Source organism: Oncorhynchus keta, chromosome 23 (genome assembly GCF_023373465.1).
Source record: "Oncorhynchus keta strain PuntledgeMale-10-30-2019 chromosome 23, Oket_V2, whole genome shotgun sequence".
Lineage (NCBI taxonomy): Eukaryota > Metazoa > Chordata > Actinopteri > Salmoniformes > Salmonidae > Oncorhynchus > Oncorhynchus keta.
Window position 1 is genome coordinate 20,937,175 of NC_068443.1, and position 16,844 is coordinate 20,954,018.

General features: G+C 41.3%; 1 protein-coding gene across 1 annotated transcript; it reads left to right on the plus strand.

The window, feature by feature from the left end:
• Positions 1-276: 276 nt before the first annotated feature.
• Positions 277-14,606, plus strand: LOC118401670 (kelch-like protein 14). The gene is made up of 9 exons (XM_035799254.2): positions 277-934; positions 1,831-2,719; positions 5,177-5,298; positions 10,468-10,557; positions 10,717-10,795; positions 11,281-11,471; positions 12,004-12,162; positions 12,431-12,588; positions 12,918-14,606. The coding sequence occupies exons 2-9, from the start codon at positions 1,839-1,841 to the stop codon at positions 13,056-13,058; spliced, it is 1,821 nt and encodes a 606-aa protein (XP_035655147.2). The 5' UTR covers positions 277-934; positions 1,831-1,838; the 3' UTR covers positions 13,059-14,606.
• Positions 14,607-16,844: the final 2,238 nt, after the last annotated feature.

The window sequence follows — 16,844 nt, forward strand, 5'->3', positions numbered from 1 at the left end:
CAATGTGGCTGGTTATTGGAATGAGAATGAATTTATGCTCCCAGAACACAATTTTGTCAAACATACACAAATATGTTTTAGAATTAAAATTATAAAACTATTATTGGTAATATCATACTCTATGTCCAAATGTGAGGCATATAATCCACTAAAGTTGGACTAGCAGGAGCAGAATGAGATGAGAGGTTATTTTGGCGATGGAGATTAAGGCAGGGGCTTTTTGTCATTTGTGCGAGACAAGCCATTCATTCATCCATCCAGTTCACAGCCAAAAAAAGGCTGGTCCCAGAAATTAGCAGTTTCAGCTCAGCAGCAAAGTCGTCGGGCTGTGAAGGCAGAGAGAAATTGACTAATTAGCAATGCGCACTAAAACTTGACGGTTCTCTCTATAACAGCGAGGGAAGACTCGGGTTTTCTCCCCCTTTCTCTTTTCTTTCTTCCATAGATGTTTGAAATCGCAGTCATTTACGCTCGACAGTTTTTACAATAGCCTTGAGCCATAATTTTGCGAGTCTCTCCAGCATCCATACCCCTGCATGGTCTCTCTCCACTGGCCATGCACGACCGTTTCTCTCCCCAACCGTGGATTTCCTATTACTCTCGTTACGACTCACTGAGCCCCAGGCCCAAGGATAATGATGTGTTGTTTCTTGGTAGCATAATTTGTCACACGTATATTTCTTCTTCTTCTTCTCTTGCAGAAAGCACAGCTCCCTCTCACACACTCACACACTTCTTGTTAATTCAGAAGAACAAATGATCAACGCCAACAAATAACCTGAAATAGTGACTTTATGAGTGAGAATCAATAATTATTCTGTGGCTCCGACCATAGACTTTTAAAGGAAAGGAACACATCTAAAGAAAAAGGAGAACAAAGAAAAATCAAGTGAGATTATTGGGAACCTGAAGCTTTTTACAAGCTCGTAATCAGGTAAGTTTGGCTTGATCTGAAGCAAGCTGCTCACATCATTTAGTTGTGACAGGCGCTTTAGAGAATGTGGCGACTACGAAACAAGGTAGTACAGGACGCTTATATCAAGTTTACAAACATTTTTCATGTAGTAAATGCATTTTTAGCGTTGTTTAACTACATACACATGTGCATGTTTCATTTATATTGTTGAATTGCTGCACTGAATTAATCATTTCCGATACTCATGTCTGAATAGTCGTAACTCAGGTAAAAGGAGAAAAAGCTTCCGCACCGAGCACAGTGATGTCGGCTGTGTGAGGGGACAAACTAATTGCTTTTGTATCACTCCGTGCGTGCATTTGTGGATGTGTACATTTGATCATTGTGAGAGTGCAGCAAGATAAGAGGAGAACGATAAGTGTTAGCTGAATGCTGCATATTATCTTTGCATAGGGGTTGCCTTTCCCTTATTCAACAACTTAAATTGCGTTATCAAAGAGAAGGCGCTGCAGCATCTCCTCTCATACTTTGTTTTGGCAATGCGCGTCAAACCGCAGCGTCAATTGAAATTATCTTGTCTTGAAATAATGCAAATAGCAATTGAATGGCACATTCTTGGGACAATAGGTTTTTATTTTCTATTGCCTTCCGGCATGAGCCAACGCAAAGTTGAAATGATAGCCAACCGGACCGAACTATATTGTTCATTGCAGAATAGTATCGGCGGGAGCAGCATGATGGTTTACCGGTTCGATCGGATCAATATTCATTTAACTAACCATTATGATCGGTATAACGTGAAGGTATTAGAGACAATTCCCTCCTGACTGTGATGATGATATCATGTTATTTTATTAATAGATACATGGTCTAGATGTAGGCTAAATGGCTTGCATGGTGTATTTGTTGCTTAGGTGAAGTCATGTCCAGATCGGGTGATAGAACATCCACCTTTGACCCTACACACAGTGACACCCTGCTGCACGGGCTCAACCTGCTATGGAGGAAACAGCTTTTCTGTGATGTGACTCTCACTGCCCAAGGACAGCAGTTCCACTGCCACAAAGCAGTGCTGGCGTCCTGCTCTCAGTATTTCAGGTGTCTCTTCTCCAGCAGTCATATGCTAAACAACGAGGGGAACAACAACAACAAAGACCAGGGGAGCAGTGGTACCCCGTCTTCCTCCCCAGATGACAAGCTGATGGCCAGCCCCCGGTCCATCAACAACCTGGTTCTCCAAGGCTGCTCCTCCATCGGACTACGGCTAGTGCTGGAGTACCTGTACACTGCCAACGTCACTCTCTCTCTGGACACTGTGGAAGAGGTGCTCTCGGTCAGCAAGATCCTTAATGTCCCCCAGATCACCAAGCTCAGCGTGCAGTTCCTCAATGACCAGATCTCTGTACAAAACTACAAGCAGATCTGCAAGATCGCAGCACTGCACGGCTTGGACGAAACCAAGAAGCTGGCCAACAAGTACCTGGTGGAGGATGTGCTGCTGCTGAACTTTGAGGAGATGTGCGCCATGCTGGACGCTCTGCCGCCCCCGGTGGAGTCAGAGCTGGCCCTCTTCCAGATGTCTGTGCTGTGGCTGGAGCATGACCGGGAGACTCGCATGCACTACGCCCCGGACCTGATGAAGAGGCTGCGCTTCGCCCTCATTCCGGCCCCGGAGCTGGTGGAGAGGGTGCAGTCGGTTGACTTCATGAGGAGTGACCCAGTGTGCCAGAAGCTGCTGATGGATGCCATGAACTACCACCTGATGCCCTTCAGACAGCACTGCAGGCAGACCACAGCCAGCAAGTGAGGATGTACACACACACACACACACACACACACACACACACACACACACACACACACACACACACACACACACACACACACACACACACACACACACACACACACACACACACACACACACACACACACACACACACACACACACACACATAATGTTGGTAAAGACACTACCTTGTACACTTCGATATGGTTAGGGTTAGTGAGGATGCTTTAGAATGGTCTAATCTACCTTATTTTCCATACCATCTCACACTATAAATGTGTTAACTCTCAGTACATTTTTTTAAGTGCTGAAAAGATGGAGAAACATAACTTCAGTCAATAGGAAGATAGTTGAACAGTACATTCAGGCATTTCTTCCAAAATACGAGTTATCACATTATTCCCAAAAATATATAGGTCACTTATAATTAAACATAGACACACTTGTCAAACATATTACAGAAGAGCACATGAAAACTGCTATTGACATAACCTTTTGAATAGCTTGACAAGAGCAAGGAAACAATTAATGGATTATAGAGTTGTAGATCTGGGTGATCCATACCGAGAATGGCTGCTTTGTCTGCCTTACCTACAGTACAACCATGGCTTGTCATGGTGTGTTCGTCATGATCAGCATTTTCGAGACAGTTAATGGACAGGAGTTGCCAGGAAAATGATTGATTGGTGGTGCTTGAAGCTGCTGTTGTTGACAGCAAACACCTTAGTTAAAAACCTCTTGAAACACCAGAGTTTGTATTATAACTCTGAAATATTATGGAGCAATTTTGACTGTTACATTTGTTGAACATTATCTTCTTAATTCAGAAACAGTAGGCTTTATGATTGAAAAACTAATCTCACAGTATTGGAGAAAATAGAAATAAACAATTATCTTGCACTTGTGGTGTATAATGTATTTACCAGAGTAATTTATAGCATGGTTCATTTCCTTATTTATTTCTCAAAATATCTTTATAGAGCACACTACTGTTTCCCTATCTAATGGAAATCAAAGAAAAAGTTATGAACAATAGAGGACCTGCATGTCCTGTAGCATGTTGCCATGCCTCGTAGTCTCCTTAATGAGATGTCCATACATGGGTCCAAATGCAGCACGGATCTAGGATCTAAACTTCTCATATTAATATCACATGCCACTGTTTCTCTCCCCTCAATTCATCAGCATTATCTATGTCCAGTGGTCAATTGCATATGAGAATAACCCCAAAAAACACGAGTGGGCCATGATCCAAATGGATGCACTGAGACGGTGGTCATTTAGTCATCAAAAATAACAAAACAAATGTCTGGAATTAATGGCCAATGTTGTTAAAACGACTGTTACTTTGTGGTTAGTTGTTTAATTGCATTGAACTTCATTCAAAACAAGATGACTGGACTCAATGCACAGTAAAGTTTGTGGCTCGGCTATTTCACGAAACAAACCCCCAGAACTCCGGAATATGTTGAACAATTGGTTCAGAACTGCCACATGGAGAGTCTTCACCAATGGAATAGCCATCTTGATCTACTCTACTGTATATTGCCCAGTCATATCTGCATCCCTGTATGACACCCTTTAGAAAAGTCTGATGACTTCACACCTAATTAAACAGATATCTTTAGGGGTTAAACCCCCTTTGGACAGAAAGCATATGAAAAGCAAGCAGGTTCATTTTTTCACATCAATTCAGAGACAAACAGTTGTGATGTTACAAAGTCTAGTTACTCTGTTATTACCATGTTATTAAATAGATACAGTGTTCAGGTTAATACACAATGCTGTTAAGATGTTGCTACTGTGATCTACATAGCTCATATAGTGTTGGCCAATAAGGAAGTGTCTACATGATGGGGAACATTATTTTGTTATCTAAATCTTTCATATAGGATATGCTACAGTTCAATGACTTCCAACACAATGAAGTTGTAGTGATCAGTTGCAGTTGGCTTGGTGCTATAATGGAAAATCTTGTATTTTTGTTTGATGTCGGTGGTTGTTTTATTTAATCTATATCAGTTATGTAATCTTTGTGTTTCCTCCCTCTTATCCCCACACTTCAAACCCCCTCCACCCCAACCCCAACCCCAACCCCATCCAAACCCCAACCCCAACCCCAACCCCAACCCCAACCCCATCCAAACCCCAACCCCAACCCCAACCCCACCCCAACCCCATCCAAACCCCTCCACCCCAACCCCAACCCCATCCAAACCCCAACCCCAACCCCAAAACCCCCAAACCCCAACCCCAACCCCATCCAAACCCCTCCAAAACCCCCTCCAACCCCAACCCCAACCCCAACCCCAACCAAACCCCCCCCATCCAACCCCAACCCCAACCTCAACCCCATCCAAACCCCAACCCCCCCAACCCCAACCCCATCCAAACCCCAACCCCAACCCCCCCAACCCCAAAACCCCAACCCCAACCCCAACCCCAACCCCTCCACACCCACTTTACTCCAGGATTCGTTCCAATAAGAGGATGCTGTTGCTGGTGGGTGGCTTGCCTCCTGGACCTGATCGACTCCCCAGTAATCTGGTCCAGTACTATGATGACGAGAAGAAGACATGGAAGATCCTCACTAGTGAGTAGTAGCGCCGTCTTTTACCTGAAGCTTCTTCTGTTATAAGCGTCAAATTAATCAACATTCTATCAACGTCATATTTTATATTTTGTTGAACATCAATCGTTTTTTTGGGATGATTTCACAAAAGGTCATACACAGTTTATGTCTAATTTTAACCAGATTTCAACCCACGAATCAACAATAGGATTTCAAGGGTTGGTTTATTTCAAGTTTAATGTTACGAGGCTTTACCTTTTAGCACAAGTACATTTTCTGGTCAAATGAGGGAAGAAGGAAGAAGTTCCTCAAATTCCTAGAGGTAATGGTGTATTACTAGCACTTTTAGTACGTTTTTAATCAGAGCGTGACTTTACAGGCACACCACCATGGCATGGAGTTTTCCTTGTTTTTGCTGAAATCTCCTGGCAAAGACGCATGGCCAGATTTATAGTCATCTAACGACATAGTGGCGTGTAGATTAACATTATAGAATGTTACTGTCCAATATATTAAGATACAATATATTATTATTGAATATTGAGTATGCCAGACAGATAGTAGAGAGATAAAGAGAAAAGAAACATCCCTCCAAGCTAATAAAACCATTTTGGTTTTTGGACATGCATCGACAACTTGAAAAACCTTGCAAAGCTAAAAGCACATTTTGTGGATATTCTTTGCCCAATAACTTACAGATGTAGGATCTTAATTTGAGCCAGTTTGCTACAGCTTGAAAATAATCCTGCAGCAACAGGAAATGTGAATAATTATGTGGATTATAATTAATGGGCATTTTTGTAGGGGTTGACACGTTTCGTTAGGAAAGTGGAAATTAGGAACTTTAGAAGTCTTTTTAAACCTTGAATACACTGCAAGTTTGCATTTCCTGATGTGCAACAAAATAGTCAACAAAGTAGCCCTTTACACTCATACCCGTATACAGATTGAAAATGGAAGATTTGGGCACTGATAAAACGGCTAAATTGGAACGCAGTGGCTGTACAGTAACATACTAAACATGATGTCAGAGCTCTGTCCTTGTGCTTCACAGCACTGTTTTGACTGACAGCTATTCTGAACTTGAGCACCCAGCGCGACAAGAAGTTGCCCCCATTGGGCAACTTTTGCTCATTATTTGATGTCTGAGTGAGGGAAATGCTGTAAATTAAGAGGACTCAATGTATTTTGAAAGATGACTCATTGAGGATTATAATAAATACTGCTTTGATGTCACACATGCAAGCCAAACACCTGTGAGTCCAAATGTGCACTTGTCATATACAGTGTCAACGTTTATGATCATTATGTTCGATGTACAGTTATAAGATGACATGATGTCATACCCTGGCTTGTTCTGAACAGAATTAGCCTATTTTTGTTTATTGTGAAGAACATGTGTCGGGCCACACACACCTGAATGCACACGACTCCTTTCTATGCGCACCAAAATTACAATATGTTTCTCTGAAATGCCTTGTGGAGGCCTAACACTGTAAGATCGTATTTTATAACTTAACTAGTCATATTGGCATTAGAAGAGGCTTTCAAATGATGTCCACCTGAACCAGCTAGAGATTTATAATGGACCGTTTTTGGATTGTGTGAACAAGAACAGTAGTTGTGTGATGGCGGGGATGCAGGGTTGTGTTCCAAACAAAACAACTACAAGTGTGCTTGCTCTAGTTCCTCAACGGCACAGCTAGGAGAGCTCAAAAAGCACCTTATAGTTGAAGACTGTTTTTTGAGTCATAAAAATGCATTGAAATGTTCATAGGAACTGTGAACACTTTGGAGGGGTGTGTGTCCACTTGGAGACAACAACAAAAATAAGTGTAATTTTTGTGTCTTATGTTGCACCTACCTCACATTTTCCAGGAATAGTCTTATCATGTTACTGAATGTATCCAGAGTATTTTCAGTTTTCGTTATGATCAAATGCGGCGAAAAGTACAGTAAATGTAAAAGGCACATAAAATCAGTCTTGTGCCAGGTTGTTTTCTAACCTTTGGTGTAATAATTTCCCCATAATCTGCAAACTGTTCCCTTTCAATTGCTACCATAGTTATACATTTTCATATTTCTTCTATAAGAAACATTTCAATGTAGCCCTGTCCATATAGGCCAATTCCCACGAGTGTAAAGGGTTACGATCCTACATCTGTAATGCTTCTGCAAATACAAAGAACAAGCTTTCTATTACACTACTTGCCTCAAGATATAGTGTCCTATGCTCTCTCTCCCACCTGTCTATGTTGACCTTTTGAGAGACACCACTATATTCTTTCCAATTTCCAAAGGTCAAACAAGTGCTAATGGAAAACCTTATCTGTCCTTTGCATCATCATCATCTGTGTCCATATTGAGTTGTTGTCCTCTGGCCTGGCAGGGAGCATCTCTCACTAATGTGGCTCCATTCATACATATTACCCACTGGTCTACCTCCCTACTGTCATCTCCTAGACCCTGTACACTCTATTCTCCCAATACAATACAACTGTATTGTCCATTTGTCAGAACTGCTTTCAATCACTCCCATTCAACACACTAACAACACTTGTCTCACACATGCCCATAGTTATTTCTGGTCCTGGTCTGATATTGCCAGTGTCATGTACCATGATACCATTTCAACACATACCATCTGTAGCTAGACAGAATTGTAGCAGTGGTTCCAAATACTATGCACCTGTCTGCTGTCTGTTAACACTCAACAAGCTACATTTCTGCTCTGTTATCATCAGTGTTACATTAATGGTATTTTAACATTTCCTCTTGATTTTGTCAGCCATGTTACCAGAACAGGCATGCATACACAACGACTTTCAGCCTCATTGATATTTCAGTATTGACATTTTTCTCATTAAAGCTCATTGGTATAAAGTGTAACAACCAAAAGGTCAATGGGGATTTCCATTATTCAAAACTAAAAGTTAACACTCAAATGGTCCGTGTCCGTGTGGAAGGACAAAACTGCAAAATCATCCCCTTAACGTAACACATCGATAACCACCTGATGTAGCTGCGACACAATGGATGTGGAATAGAGGATGATTAACATTCAATCATAACTTTTCAATGAGGCGAAGCCTGAGAGGGATAGCGTTTGATTAAGACATTTATCAACACAATTTAGGGAGAGTCTGATCCCTCTTGTCGCGTCAGATCACTGCAGCTCGTCTGTTCTAGAAACTAGAGGAACTCTTGCTTGCCATCTAGTGTACCTATCGCACCGTGAAGAAGCAGGGAAGGGATGGAAGACAAAGACATTGGCTCAGTTAAAGTAGTGGCTCTGTCCACCGCTGCCTGATCCTACAGTACCTGAGCCAACCTGGCATTAACACCTCATGGCTTCAAAAATCCATCTTGATCTAAGCACAGTACTGAACAAAAGGACGTAATGTGGTGGGATGCAACACTAACGATGTTAGATGGCTGTAGTAACGCAACGGTTGATTGGTGCAGTTGCCGTGGAGTCATTCAGTCGACCCCAACCAAGTGTGTTTCTATGCTGAGGTGTCTGACTCCCTCTAGTGAACCTGAGAGCTTACTGTAAAGCCAAGGCAAGGCCAATTCTAAGGGATTGGGTTTCTGCCACGTAGTGGTTTTACAGTTTCGGCTCCAGTGGTAAATATGGAACAGTTTAAATGTATTTTGAGATCAACATCTATGAACATCATGATCCCTGATTCAGATATAGATCTTATCTATTTTCAGGCTGTAATGTACAAGACTATCAGAATAGGAGTAAAACAAATAAATTAGCAAACTTGAACATAAGTCTATTTATCCTCAATACCATCTAATTTACCCTCAGTGGGGTGCAGTGTTTTTTTTTACAGTATCAGATGTTGTTTACTAAGAGCAGAAATCACAACACAACAAAAATAACCACTCGTTTAAATCTCTTAACTTCTACTAAATGATAACATTAAGGCATGTGAACGAAATCTACCACCTACACCCTTTTGCCAGTGTGGTGCACTGAAGTCAGGGAGTAGAATCCACTTCCCTCAAGATAAAGCTGTTAGTCCTCCTATCTACCGTATCTGAGGCTCTCCACCTTCAATGGAAGACCTCTGCATGTCACACACCCTTATTGAAGATTAAGCTGTGTAAGTCAGTATCTGTCTGAGATAGACTCCCCTCTATGAGAGGAAGACCCCTGCATGTCAGCCAGCCACAGCTTTTGAAATCGCAGAGCTGAGGAGAGGAGAGGCCAATCGGAAAGAAATGAGATTCAAGGCTGTCTAATTTTACAGCAACTGCAATCCATCAGACTAGCGTGGAGGTGACGGTGGAAATGACGGATGGAGACAGACAGGTGGGCTTTACCATGCCACTGATTTACGCTCATAAGCCCACGCACGGTGCGGGCCTCTAGATTTATTGAGTGAACATGATCATGTTCATTATGACTGTCACCTAAGACCGTTTCTCTCCGTCTCAACGGGGGTCACTTTAGCAGGGGAAGATGGAGTGGAGAGAGGGAGAGGGATAAGGAGGTTCACCTAGACACACAGTAAACAGGCAGGGAGACTTCACCACCACCGGGTGGTTGGGAGTGTTTGGCCTTCATGCAGTGTGTTGTCGAATGTGAAACAACACCAATTGTCTGAATACTGGATTAAAATGAATTGTTTTGATTCTTTTGGTTGATTTTGTGCTAGAGTTTGGAGTGCAAGTATCTTTGTTTGGAGTGCAAGTATCTTTGTTTGGAGTGCAAGTATCTTTGTTTGGAGTGCAAGTATCTTTGTTTGGAGTGCAAGTTACTGCTCTTTCACACACAGAGTTTTTACTGGATGTCAAGTTGTGACATGGTGAGGTAGAACCCAGGAGCAGAGAAGAGAACCAGACAAGGAACCCGTGCTTTAGGAAAAAATGTAAATAATTTACTGGAAAACGTTCAACAGAAGGTACAAAGTAAAACTGGGAAAACAACCAACACTAAGAGTGGAACTCACTCAGGAGACAACGCACACAGCAAACAAATCAAGCTTCTGCAAAGGGTGACAGAAAACATACCTCTCTTAAAGTAAATAATAATTAGCAACAAAAACACCTGTGTCAATATAGTCTCTAGGGCGGCCTCTGCCGCCCTCTGGTGACAGGTGGAACCATGACACCACCATTCTGTGTCCTGCCTCAGCCAGTTTCTGACATCCTCCACTGTTGTCTTGTGTCTCCCAGTAATGCCTTACAACAGTGCCCATCACTGTGTGGTGGAGGTGGAGAACTTCATACTACTGCTGGGTGGAGAGGACCAGTGGAACCCCAATGGTAACATCACTACTGATACTACTACTAATGCCAATAGTTATACTAATACAAAAAAAAGTATTCATGTATATATAGTATTTCAATTCATAATTCACATTTTAGAAAGGAAGTGGCCATATGAACTGTTTCTGGATCTTGATTCTGACATGTATTTTGCAGGAAAGCACAGCACTAATCATGTCAGCCGGTATGATCCACGATTTAACAGCTGGATACAACTTCCGCCTATGCAGGAAAGGTAAGTCAATGCAAACTAAATTGACAAAATAATGCAATACAAATAGATGTGGGAATTATTGTACTGATTATTAACACTGAATTATTGCAGGTTCTGAATGTTCTAACCATTCCATACAAATAGCTTAGTGGTTAGAGCAGTTAGGGTCAGTAACTAAAGGTTGCTGATTCTAATACCTGAGCCGACAAGGTAAAAAAAATCTACCAATGTGCCCTTGTGCAAGGCACTTAACCATCATTTGCTCCAGGGGCGCCTTACTACTATGGCTGATACTGTAAAACATCACATTTCACAGCACCTATCCTGTGTATGTGACAATAAAACATCTTTGTTTATTGTTTTTTTTTTTTACATGCAGAGGTTATACCTGAGTTGTAACTTTGTCCAACAAGGCATCCACCACCCACCCACCCACACACACACACACACACACACACTGTCCTGGTTGTTTTAATGATGTTGTCTGGTTGACACATCCTCCTCAGGAGAGCCAGTTTCTTTGCCTGCTGCCTGGATAAGCACCTGTATGTGATTGGTGGAAGGAACGAGTCAGGCTACCTCTCCAGTGTGGAATCCTACAACCTGGAGACTAACGAGTGGAACTACGTGTCCTCCCTGCCCCAGCCCCTAGCCGCACACGCTGGAGCAGTGCACAATGGGAAAATATATATCTCAGGTCAGACCTCACTCATTTTATTTAACCTTCATTTTAATAGGTTGTCCCATTGAGGTCAAAATACCTATTTTACAAGGGAGACTTCACAGATCATCTCAATGGAAATAAGTTCATATTGAAAATGCAAAGCTGAAAAATGACTAACTCAGACACAGTAAAAATGAACTGAAAAAATCTATTGATCTGGAGTATCGTGATTAGTGCAGGACCGCTAAATATCACCTATCAATGCATACATAGACTTGTTGATTTCCCTGCACACTTAGTCAGGATGTGTAAGAACCGACGCTGGAGATGAGAAGCAGGTACAGAGAGAGAACATTTAATATAGCACAGACATGGAACAGGGCAGGAACAGTGTCAGAACTGGGGAACACAACGACATACGACAATCTATGCTGAAGTGGGGAATAGAGCTGGGGAACAGACAGATATAGGGGAGGTAAGCAGAGTGATGGGTCAATTGATCCTGATGTGTCCATTCATAGCTAATAATAACATCTTTATGTGTGTGTCTGCTATACCACTATAGGTGGAGTCCATAATGGAGAATATGTTTCCTGGCTGTATTGCTATGACTCCATCATGGATGTGTGGGCCAGGAAACAGGATATGAACACAAAGAGAGCCATTCATGCCCTGGCTGGGATGAATGACCGCCTCTACACTATTGGGGGCAACCATCTGAAAGGTAAAGACTGGCATGTCTCAGCTACTCCATTTTTTGCACTTAGCCACATAAATTAATGTGGAGTAGAAGATGGAACCTCTGAATACTAGTATATTCTCTATATTCTCAGGGATGCTGTCCACTAATGCTCAATTGGATTCAATAGCTTGACCCATAAAACCATATGACCCCTCTAGCTTGTCCTCAGTTGAGCATTATTCTAGGAATATTGCAGTGTGGGAAATCACAATGAGGGTTCCTCATCGTGTTTCCTTTCTGCTGTGCTCAGGTTTCTCTCACCTGGACGTAATGCTGGTGGAGTGTTATGACCCCAAAGCGGACCAGTGGAACATCCTCCAGACACCAATCCTGGAGGGACGCAGTGGCCCCGGCTGTTGCATCCTGGACAACAGCATCTTCCTAGTGGGAGGATACAGCTGGAGCATGGTAAAGGCTAATCTCACTATCTTTATCCTACGTTAATGCTTATCCTAGGTTTAGTTGAATTGCTATACAGTATGTATGGTTGTGTGTGAGTATGAAGTTGTATTTTCTTGTTTTAAAAGCACAATAGCTTAGGGTATTTAGGCCTCCAGTATGGGTTTAGGAATACCAACAACCTGGTGGCTAGATTAGTTTCAGTCCTGATAGAGACGGCCATAGGTGGGACACCGTGAAATACCTTTAAATTACCTTGAAACACTTTGAAAAACCTCAAAGTCACATGCCCATGTATGAATTAATATAATAACGATGTCTCAACTGCTGTATTGCAGGGAGCCTACAAGTCTTCCACCATCTGCTTTAACCCAGAGAAGGGGACCTGGACAGAGCTGGAGGGAGAGGTGGCAGAGCCCTTAGCAGGCCCATCCTGCTCCACTGTCACATTGCCTGCCTGTCTGCCCTTCAACAAATAACACATCACTAGGTACGACAGAGTAGCAGGAGAAGTAGGTGAGGAAGAGAATGGGGAGATGGAGTGATGGTGGAAAGGACCATCGATAAACGAACAGTTGTTAACACATTTTGTCATGAAGTACTCCAATCAGCCGATGGGACGTGTAGAAATTATTTTTTTACTGGTTTGACAAAAGAGCACTTTCGTTATTATTGCCTACTGAAGGTTTGAAAAAATAAGTTATCATGTATTTCCTGTATTTAAAACCCCATCTGTGTTGAACTTCTTCCAGACAATGGACACATTTCATATCAGATTTTTCTTTAATCGATAGTAAGTGTTTTTGGCTTATCTTGATATAACTAGCACGCATAGTGTTGAACTGAATTGTTATAGCTTTCAAAAATCTATTTGTATCTTGTTATTAGTAGGAGACATCAATCAAAAACAGAATGCAGTGCTGTTAAAAATAATTGCCACTGGAAACTGTCTGTCAACCAAATCACACTGAAACGGAACTCTGGTTAATACCCACAGGGCACAGAGGTCAGTTCAACGTCTACTTTTGATTTACATTTGGTTGAGTTGTCAACTAACTTTAATTCAACGTGAAATCAACACAACATTTCACAATGTCATTGGATTTAGGGTTATAAAAGTACCAAATAACCGTACGTTGATGACTTTTTGCTAATCTAATTAGTTTTCCACGTTAATTCAAAGTCATCACATTGATTTTTGGGGTTGAAATGAAATGGAAACAACTTTGATTCGACCAGTTTGCCCAGTGGGTATGCTCATCTTTTAACAACCAAAATCATGATTCTGTGTACAGTATATTGTAAAGCAGAGACATACTAACAGTTGATCTGCTTGTTAGATCGTTGCCATACTGTACATGAGGCAAAGGAATCCTTCTCCCTTCAAGCTGCAAGCAAGAACAATTTTTACATTTTCAAAATCTACTCTGATCTTTGTAAAAACGGCACTAATAACTGATATGATTATTTAAGGGTGGTACAATCAAATGATTATTATTTATTGCTAGCAATTGGTATACATAGGTAGCAATGTTAACTGAGGGATAAGGTGGGTTTTCTGTTGTTTTGCGTTCAATGTTACCTGTTAATGTTTAACAGAGCCTATTTCCAGAGATCACAATTTCCCTCAAAAAGAGTATATCCCATTTAAGGTAAGGATAAAGAATACAGTGGTCCTTAATGCACAAATAGTGAACTTTAAAAACACTGTGTATAAGAATGGTTCACAAAACTAAAAGTTTGCTGAATTGTTGTTACCTTTAGTTAAACTAAGTTCAGAAACATGATGAAAAGTGAATTCAACTGTCATGTATACATCCTACTCTTTTGTTTAAGTAAGTGTGCAAGGTCCACACTGAATATTGGGAACCTGTTGAAATACATATAGATAGGGTATGTTGATTTTCATTTTTGTAAATAATCGCTTGCAGTGGAAACATTTTTGTGCACTCAACCTGGGATTTATTCTCAAATCCTGTTATGTCCTTTGCATTTTAGAATATGAAAATAAAAAGGAAACTTGATGATTACAACAGTCTCTGAAGCTTGTTGCAGGTACTGCAAATACATCCAGTCAACAAACCCTCATTTTACATAGAACTTCCAGTATACAGTGCCTTGCAAAAGTATTCATCCTTGTCATACGGTGGGTGTAGCTGGTGCATGGAAGTCAGGCGCAGGAGCGCAGAGATGAGTGAACAAAGAAGCACTTTACTGAGGCAATAGTAAGAACAGAACGCAACCGCGTCACAAAAAGAGATGGCCAAAGAACAAGTGAGGCAGCACAAAGTACAACAACCAAGTACAAAGTACCGGCTGCCACAAATCCCCGGCACAACCCAGCCGGAAGCGTACCAACCTAGACAATAAACAATAACCCACACAGACATGGAGGGAACAGAGGACTAAATACACATAATAATCATGAAGAGATGTAAACCAGGTGTGTGGAAAACAAGACAAAACAAATGGAAAAATGAAAGGTGGAGTGGCGATGGCTAGAAGACAGGTGACGTTAACCGCCGAACGCCGCCTGAACAAGGAGAGCGACCAACTTCGGCGGAAGTCGTGAAATTCCCCCTTGGCATTTTTCCTATTTTGTTGCAGTACAACCTGTAATTTAAATAGATTTTTATTTTGGATTTCATGTAATGGACATACACAAAATAGTCCAAATTGGTGGAGTGAAATGGAAAAAATTACTTAAAATGACTTACTATACTTAAAAAATTAATTTAAAATGGAAAAGTGGTGTGTCCATATGCATTCACCCCCCTTTGCTATGAAGCCCCTAAATAAGATCTGGGGCAACCAATTACCTTCAAAAGTCACATAATTAGTTAAATAAAGTCTAATTGTCACATGATCTGTCACATGATCTCAGTATATATACACCTGTTCTTAAAGGCCCCAGTCTGCAACACCACTAAGCAAGGGGCACCACCAAGCAAGCGGCACCATAAAGACCAAGAAGTTTTCCAAACAGGTCAGGGACAAAGTTGTGGAGATGCACAGATCAGGGTTGGGTTGTAAAAAAATATCAGAAACTTTGAACATCCCACGGAGCACCATTAAATCAATTATTAAAAAATGGATGAATATGGCACCACAACACCATCCCCACAGTGAAGCATGGTGGTGGCAGCATCATGCTGTGGGCATATTTTTCGTCAGGGACTGGGAAACTTGTCAGAATTGAAGGAATGATGGGTGGCACTAAATACAGGGAAATTCTTGAGGGAAACATGTTTCAATCTTCCAGAGATTTGAGACTAGGACAGAGGTTCACCTTTAGAGCAGGACAATGACTCTAAGCATTTTACTAAAGCAACACTCGAGTGGTTTACGGGGAAACATTTAAATGTCTTGGAATGGCCTAGTCAAAGCCCAGACCTCAATCCAATTGAGAATCTGTGGTATGACTTAAAGATTGCATTACACCAGCAGAACCCATCCAACTTGAAGGAGCTGGAGCAGTTTAGCCTTGAAGAGTGGGAAAAAATCCCAGTGGCTAGATATACTAAGAGAAATACCTCAAGAGACTTGCAGTAAATACTGTAAATACAGTGGGGGGGTCATGAATGGTCATGCACGCTCAAGATTTTTTTTGTCTTATTTCTTGTTTGTTTCACAATAACAAGAATAAGAAATATTTTTTAAAGTCTTCAAAGTGGTAGGCATGTTGTGTAAATCAAATGACACAACCCCCCCAAAAATCAATTTTAATTCCAGGTTGTAAGGCAACAAAATAGGAAAAGTACCAAGGGGGTGAATACTTTCTCAAGCCGCTGTACAAGGGTGTTACCAGATCCATTTAAATCTATAGACAAGAAAGCTATTGAGACATTTCAATGTAACAACTCTCAAGTAGATTCAGTACTTCTCTCTCAGATCTATATATCTACAGGGGTGAAATATGCTATGAAAGTGACGCAGCATTTTTCAGGAAGTAGCCTTGTATTTGTTTTTTGTTGCCTTTGTAGGCTTTTAGAATGGTCTTCAATGGGCAAAAACGTAGCACAATGGTCTTCAGTGCAAAAACGTAATAAAAGGCATCTGGCCAAAGTAAATTCATCCACAAACACAAATATAATTATATATATATATTTTACACAATTTTGATAATATATTCGTCAAGCCCATTCAAAATATTAGGGGACAGGACCTGGAAGTATGAAGTACGAAACAGTTCGGAAGATCCAGATTGAAAGTTTAAATAATAATAATTTGGTGGGTGCTTGTACATATTTGTCCTTTTTCACACA